Below are 8,737 nucleotides of genomic sequence, written 5' to 3'. Positions count from 1 at the left end.
AGGACCCTGCAAACTCCATTTCTCTTTTGCAAGCTGGCCAACAGGGACCTCTGGTAGGATGGCAGGCTAGAGGAGACCATTTGTGTCTTGGTCTGGCATGGGTTTCTGCAGTTTTCTCCACAGCAGGGTTCTCTACTCCTGCAGCTCAGTGGCAGGCACTTCCAGTGAATTATTCTGCAGCACAGGGCAGGCATGTTCCATGTCATTTCTTTGAGTTTCCATCCAAGTTCCTTACTAACCCTTTCTTCCCTTGACCCTCAGGGTGGTTGCTGTTTTCTAAGCTGCTTTAGAGTTCTCCCTCTCTCTCTCTCTCTCTTTTTACCCCTTTTAGTAGTTAACCAATCTTTATGCAGTTAACAATCCTACCTAATAAAAGAGTAATATGCAAATTGACCATCACTTCAACACAAGATGGCTGCCCCCATATGGTCAAAGATGGCCACCCCCATCTGGACATAAGATGGCTGCCACAAGATGGCTGGCAAGGGAGGGCAGTTGTGGGTGACCAGGCCAGCAGGGGAGGACAGTTGGAGGGGACCCAGGCCTGCAGGGGAGGGCAGTTAGGGGCAATTGGGCCGGCAGGGGAGCTGTTAGGCATCAATCAGGCTGGCAGGGGAGTGGTTAGGGGGTGATCAGGCTGGCAGGCAGAAGCAGTTAAGGGCAATCAGGCAGGCAGGCAGGCGAGTGGTTGGGAGCCAGCAGCGGGCCTAAACAGGCAGTCGGACCTCCCTCAAGGGGTCCCAGATTGGAGAGGGTGCAGGCTGCACTGAGGAACACCCCCCCATGCATGAATTTCATGCATCGGGCCTCTAGTATACTTATATTAATACTAGAGGCCCGATGCACAAAATTCGTGCAAGGGGCTCAGCCTCCACCCGCCGTCGCAGCCTGGGGGCCTCTGCCACCTCTGCCTCGGCCCCCCCCCACCCCGGCTTCAACTGGAAGGTCGTCTGGAAGGATGTCTGGTCTAATTAGCATATTATGCTTTTATTATTATAGATTTTCCCCTCACTGATATACCAAGGTGATCTAAATCACCAGCACCATGAAGGGCAGATGATACTGTAACCTCCTGATGTGACTGATGCCTGCCCCAGGAGGATGGGACTCAGGAAGTATCCCAGCCACCTGGAATGCAAATCCTAATCTAATCCCATTAGAGGAGATAATCCCCAAATACATTTTATTTAAAAGAAGGGACTATGTTTTTCCCAAATGTCTACCTCAGCTATTTTTAATTGCTGTGCTACAAGAATTTTTAAAATATGCAATACCTATTAGTCAAGGGCATTGACCTCTCTTCCCTTAATTGTCAAATAAAAAATGACAACAGCCAATACAACAATAGCCATCTGGTATGAATGAATCCAAATTATACCTATTTTTTTGGTCAGAACAGCAAAAAATATAGTATATTTTTTGGTGTGCCACAGAATTTTAATAATTAGTTTATGTGTGCTATGAGATGAAAGAGGTTGAAAATCATTGGTCTATGTCATAAGGGACAAAACTATGGAAATGCTCCAGACTAAAGAAGAACAAAGAGACATGACAACTAATCCAGAAGTGAAGAGGAAAAAAAAATGCTATAAAGGACTTTATGATATCAATTGGAATAGGAAGGGTAAAGTATTGTATCAGTGTTAAATGTACTAAATTTGATAACTATACCATAGTTATTAGGGGCTATTTTTAGGAAATACCCACTCAAATAGTAGGGATAAAGCACCATGAGATATGTGCAAAGAGAGACTGAGAGCACATGTAAGATCACAAATGACAAAATCAAATGGGGCAAAATGTTAATAGGTGAATCTAAGAAAAAGAAATTCAAGCTTTATATACACAATTCTTATTCTTGCAACTTTTCTGTAAGTTTGAAGTTATTTCCAAAGAAAATTAACTTTTTTAAAAAGCAGTATGATATAGCAATGGTTCTCAGCCTTCATTGCATTCTGGAAGTACCCCGACATCTGCAGTTCTGTTTCCCAGATGACTCCAAAGTACAGACAAGGGTAGGAAACACTGACACAGTGGGAGAGCTCGATCATTACATTCAGACACAGCAAGTAGCCCTTCTACCCTCTGAAGAGTAAGCACTGGGGGACAGGGAGGCAGGGTAATAAACACTCCCAGTCTTAGCTCTGTGTAGAATGGCAGAAACTCTGGAGACATTAAGCAGGTAGAAGTTGAATTTGTATGGAACTGGCCAACATGGACAGATTCCCATTCAGTGGTTCCCAGACAATGGAGGAAAAAAGACATTTCCAGGACTATGCTAGGAATTATGCACAACTTAAAGCTGGCAGAAACTAGAATGGTTTAACAGGCCCCAAAGTAACCATCTCATCTTTTTTGGCTTCACTGATAACATGGTCTATTTAGGTGTAACTTTCAGAGCACAATGGAGGAAGCTGCTCTCTCACCAGGCAAGCAAAGAGGAATCAGTAAAGGAGGGATGTATGGAATTAGTCTCTTGGACAAGTTCAAGGAGTGAGCTAGCAATTGGCACATTTTCCCAAAGCACTTTCCTACTCTAGAGCCTCAGTTCTGTCATGCAGAAATCACTGAGGGCTATCAACATCATAGTCCAAATACTGCTCACCTCAGCTCCACCCTGTGAGAGGGTAGCCATGGAATGGTACATAATGAAACCTGGAAGGGGGAGGGGGAGAAACAGGGCTGGGTGCAGAAGGTGGCTGTAAAAGATCATGAAGATAAGCAAAACATTCTTACCCACTGTGCAAGAGGTGGGATGGGTTAGTGGAACATATGAAATCTCCTATAGTTCTCAGAAATCATGAAAGTTTTAACTTCTACTCTGTGAACAGGAGTTAGTTTGTTCTTTTCTCCTTTCTCACATCTTCTCCATTTTTCAGGCAGGACAAACTTGCATGATATTTCAGTATCTCAAAACTGATAGGTCCAAACTGAATTTGAACTCATGCCCCTAGATGTGGTCCTTTCTTGCTCCCTACCTCTGTGACTAATACTGTTTTCTCAGCTGGCTGAACCAGAAACCAGGGACTCATCCTATACACCTTCCTTCCACTCCTTTCTCTCTCCCCCACATCCAACTAATAATAAAATTCTGTCATTCTCCCTCAAATTCCCCAATCCCAGCCCCTCACTAGCTCCACCAATAGTGCCCTACTCCATGCTCTTCAGCTCTCTCCTGAACCATCCAATCCACCTCACTGAAGCCTAGTTATATCCCCTCCAATCTGTCCTACCCACCACAGCCACAGCCACAGAGGTCTCTAAAACAGGTCCACTCATATCACACATGACTGCCTCTACCCATAGGTAAAGTCTGACTCTCCATAGGATGTCATGTAAGACTCTAGAGGACCCAGCCTTTGCCACTTCAACTTCCTTTTCCAGTCTTGCATTTTAAAATCCAGGCACAATGAGCTACTGATAGCTCCCTATACATTCCATCCCACTTCACACTCCTGGTACCACCTCCCACAAAGCCTCTCCAGCTACTGAGCTTGGGCCTCTTCTCTAGGAAGTTGCCCCTGACTTCTCTAGGCACCTCCTTTAGGTTTCCATTCTTTTGTCACTACAAACACTGTATTGTATGAAAATTACCTGCTTCTGTGTATGTCTACTATCCTAGGACTCCACATACCTCGAAGGAAAGGACAGCACAATCATTGTACCCCCAGCACCATGCACAAGTAGATTCTCCATATTTGTGAGATATAAGGAACTGAAAAGCATCTGTGCATTTGGAATATCAAGACCTTCAGAATTTGGCAAGAGATATAATTAAAACACATACAAATCATGATGAACTGTAGATGGCACCAACATATAAATCATTGAAATGCCCCCAAATAATTAAAAACTACATGTTAAGGGATAATACAGAGTTTATTGAATTAGATTTTTATATTTACAACTGAGATCACATCTACATACTATTTTGCTAGTCTACATGGTACATTATTTCTAACAAAATTAGACTTACAATGAATGGGCTCAATCATACAAACACACACACACTAATTGTTTTAAAACAGTAGTGCATACATTACATTATACTCCTCCTATAAAGCCAGCTTTAATTAAAAACCTCTAGTTTCAAAGATCTGATTTTGAAGATGAACTAAGGTGTACATTGTATAATACTAAAATCTATTTTAGCCATTTTGTATAGCTGCTGTCTTATTGGACTATGGTATATAGTTTTTAAAAGGACACTGATGAGGGGCACCATCTGGTGTTAACTCCTCCTTCCCCAAAAAACGTCTGGCCAAGAGCTGTCCATGGTGGTACCCCAAGGACCCAGTGGTACTTCAGCAGCAGTCCCATTGCTGCTGGGAGGAAACAGAAGCAGTCCACGTCCTCCTCTACCACACGACACAGCTTGCAAATGGCTCTGAAATTAGAACATTTACCACTTTACTTAAAAACTTAGGGATGTGAAGAGTCCGTTAGAACAGGGGAAAAGGAAGTCTTAAATGGGTAGGAAAGTAAGTGGGCACATGAAGAACCAAGCTGCTGTGTCTGACATGTGTGCTTAAACTAAATGAACGGTGGAGGCCAACAGCAGTAGACCTGCTCAATTCACCTTCCAAATTAGAACAAGACTAAAAAGCTCAGGCTTGAGTTTTCTACTATGCATAGGTTCCGCCAGTGATGAGGAGCTCATAAGCTGGATCTCTACTCCTTCTGCACAATACGATGCATGCACACAGCATGCCCAGCAGCTGTGGGAAGAAAATAAGAATGGAAAAGAAAAGCTGAGAACCTTTATATGGCAAGTATATATTTCTTTGTTGGCAATGAAGCTGTTTCAAAGTGCAGTGACTTCAAATCATCAAAAAAGCAGTAACAAGAGTAAGAGAAGCAACATGTAATGAACACATTATCTTTTCAGGAACTAAGTACCAAGTTTTAGCTTCCCTCACTTACATCTAAGAACAATTTGTGAAGCTAGCCAAGAATCAAGGCTCTCCCTACTGCCATCCCCACTCCCAATCCAGAGCAATGCTGTACAAAAGAACTTTGTGCAATGATAGAAACCTTCTCTATTTGAGGGCCACTAGCCACTGCAACAAAAGAATTGTGTTTTTATTTTATTTAAATTAATTTAAAGTTAGAAATATGTGACCACTAGTTACCACACTGGATAGCAAAGTTCTAGAAAGTAGAATGATCAAGGCTATTTGTTGAGGAAATTTAATGGTGGTCTTTTCAGGCATATGGATTTGGAGGAGACAGGCTTTATAACGCCCACAAATTTCAGTACATGTGTAGCCCAAAAGCTCTATGGCGGAACACCCCTTCCCCTCCCCCAAAACATAATTTGCAGGTTTTGTTTCATTCAAAATTATTTCTTATTTATTTTTTATTTATTTATTTATTTATTTATTTTTATATATATTTTATTGATTTTTTACAGAGAGGAAGGAAGAGGGATAGAGAGCTAGAAACATCGATGAGAGAGAAACATCGACCAGCTGCCTCCTGCACACCCCCCACCGGGGATGTTCCCCGCAACCAATGTACATGCCCTTGACCAGAATCGAACCTGGGACCTTTCAGTCCGCAGACCGACGCTCTATCCACTGAGCCAAACCGATTTTGGCTATTTCTTATTTTTTAAATCCAGATTTGGCTCTGAAGTATTACATACATATTACTTTGTAAAGGTCACAACTCCATCATTTTATTTTAATAAGCCCTAATCCTTCTGTAGTAGCAAACTGGAATAGTAATAAAGTCATGCCACATTATTTTGGATAAGCAAGATGATTAAGTTGGATTAAGCAGAAAACTATTCTAGAATTTTGACCTCACAAAATATAAGGCATGCGACTTTTTACAAAATATAAACTAACAAAAGATCTAAATATGAGTAAGTTAATTTCCTGTCCTAACTTTTCATTGACACTGAAAAGTCTCAGTTATTTGGTTTTGAAAGGCAAGGCCCTCTGTACACATGGGGTCAATCTAATTTCAACACAATGTACCCGACCCATAAACAGACTCTCACATTCTATCCATTCAGGATATCTACTTGTTGCTTCCATTCGTTTTATTACATCAGTATTTGCTGAGTGCTTATTAGTACAAATCACCTGAAAGACATTTTAAAACTGGATATTGAAAGTTTTCCAAATATCTTAAGCCAATTCTAGACATGTTTAGTGCCTAATTCCTAAAGTAATGTATTTCTGTTGACAGTACAGCAAAATATTCTTAGAACTGCTATAAAATCAAACAATTATATTCCTAGACAATGTCAAATTGAGCAATAAAAATGCTAAGCTCAGAAATTACTGATATGCAAGGGAAAAAATTATCTCTTCACATCCCACTTTCCTCACATTCCTTTCAGTTGGTTAACTTCTACTGAAGGGATCAGCATTTTGAAAATGGGGTCTGCAACAAGTATAATTTCTTTCCTCACTTTTATTTCACTTAGGTCAATTTATTTTGGTTTAAAAACAATTTTAAAAGCTTGATAAGAACCTACTCATGCTTGTGAAAGGAGTCTGTTTAAAAACATTAAGTTATGCACAATAAATCTTTTCTCCTATTCAGTAAGTCGTCTTTTTTGTTTTGTTGATGGTTTCTTTAGCTATGCAAAAGCTTTTTAGTTTAATGTAGTCTCCTACACAATAACTTTTTTTAATCCTCACCCGAGGATATATTTATTGATTTCAGAGAGAGAGAAAGAGGGAGAGAGGGAGAGAGGGAGGAGGGAGGGAGGGAGAGAGGGAGAGGGAGAGGGAGAGGGAGAGGGAGAGAGAGAGAGAGAGAGAGAGAGAGAGAGAGAGAGAGAGAGAGAGAGAGAGGTTGTCTTCATCCGCTCCCCAACTGGGGATCAAACCTGCAACCTAGGTATGTACTCTGACTGGGAATCAAACCTGCAACCTTTTATTTACAGGATGATGCTCCAACCAACTGAGCTACTGGGCCAGGCCACAATAATTGATGAACCTTTATCAAGACTCATCAAATCTCATCACTAAGTATTACAGGCCCATTTCCAAAGTTTTGGCTATAGAGAAATGTCACTGATTATTGAAAATTTCCAATAATAGACTGTTGGAAATATCATACAAATATTTTAGCTCCAGTATTATTTCTTGCACTGAAAATTTCCCCTACAATGTTCAAGTCATGAAAAATAATCTACACTTAGCCCAAATACAATACCCAGCAACTATAAAGCATGATTACTAAATATAGAGGTAAATGGTGATTACAAAAACCATTAAGGATTAAAACATTCCATGATAAACAATATAGGTGGCATTATGAGGAAATTGGTATTGTTATACAAGTTTATTTTAACTTACACTGGAAACACTCTCGTCTAAGAAAATTTGGAAATACCTAACAAAAAGTTACTAATACTCTGGGGCTCTTTAATTTTATGCCTATAATTTTTGCTGTAGACTTTGCACACATCTGCAGAAGATATTCACTACTTGCATTTCTGTAACAGCAAGAATTGCATAAGTGCCTATTGAGTAGATAAATCACAAAGTATGCCATCAAAATGAAATGCTATACAGCTATAGCAAGTTATTAATGTTTTAAAAAGCAAGCTACAAGCAACAAGAAAATAGCAACTTTAAATGACACACAAGATCAGATGGATTTAACTGACATTTATAGAACATTTCACCCCAAAACTATAGAATATACATTTTTCTCAAGTGCACATGGACATTCTCAAAGATAGACCATATGTTAGGATACAAAATAAGTCTCTCTACAAGTTCAAGAAGATTGAAATCATCATTTATCTTCTTGGATCACAATGGCATGAAACTAGAAATCAACTAAATAAAAACACTCAAATATATTCAAACACATGGAGGCTAAATAGCTTGTTATTAAACAACTAGAGGCCCAGTGCATGAAATTCATGCACGGGGGAGTGGGGGGATGCCTCAGCCCGGCCTTCACCCTCTCGCAATCCGGGACTGCTGGCTCCTAACTGCTTGGCTGCCTGCCTGATCACCCCTAACCACTCACCTGCCTGATCGCCTCTAACCGCCTCTGCCTGCCTGCCTCATCGCCCCTAACCACTCACCTGCCTGCCTCATCACCCCTAACCACTCGCCTGCCTGCCACATTGCCCCCTAACCACTCACCTGCCTGCCTCATCGCCCCTAACTATTCGTCTGCCTGCCTGATCACCCCTAACCACCTCTGCCTACTACCTGATTGCCCCTAACTGCTCCCTGGGGGGCGGGGCCAGCCAGGGCAAGGGGTCATGGTGGTTCTGGTCTCTGGTCATTCTGGTCACTCCACCATTTTGGTCGTTGGGCTTTTATTATATAGGATGAATAGGTTACCAATGAGATAAAGGAAGAAATAAAAAACTTCCTGAAAACAAATTATAATGAACATAAAACTACACCAAATATATAGAACAAAGTGAAAGCAGTAGTGAGAGGGAAGTTCATAGTATTACAAGCCAACTTCAAGAAACAAGAAAAATCTCTAATAAGCTATCTAACCCTATAATTACAAGCACTACAAAGAGAACAATAAGAAATGCCCAGAGTAAGTACAAGAAAGGAAATAATAAAGATCAGAGAGGAAGTAAATGACATAGATACTTAAAACAATATAAAAGATCAATGAAACTAAGAGCTGATTCTTTGAAAAGATACACAAGATTTATGAACCTTTAGCCAGACTCATCAAGAAAACAGAGAGGACCCTCATATATAAAATCAGAAATGAAAGAGGTGAAGCAACA

The 8,737-nt window shown here is 40.7% G+C and overlaps 1 protein-coding gene across 1 annotated transcript in view; it reads right to left on the bottom strand.

Moving 5' to 3' along the window:
- Positions 1-3,860: 3,860 nt before the first annotated feature.
- TSPAN3 (tetraspanin 3) overlaps positions 3,861-8,737 on the bottom strand; it is a 62,059-nt gene continuing 57,182 nt past the window's right edge. The window contains exon 7 of the mRNA XM_079768650.1: positions 3,861-4,718. Within this exon, the coding sequence (XP_079624776.1) occupies positions 4,626-4,718 (93 nt within the window). The 3' untranslated portion in view covers positions 3,861-4,625. The remainder of the gene's footprint in view (positions 4,719-8,737) is intronic.

Source organism: Cnephaeus nilssonii (genome assembly GCF_951640355.1).
Source record: "Cnephaeus nilssonii genome assembly, chromosome: 4".
NCBI classification, from domain to species: Eukaryota; Metazoa; Chordata; class Mammalia; order Chiroptera; family Vespertilionidae; genus Cnephaeus; species Cnephaeus nilssonii.
This window is presented reverse-complemented; position numbering and strand designations above follow the sequence as displayed.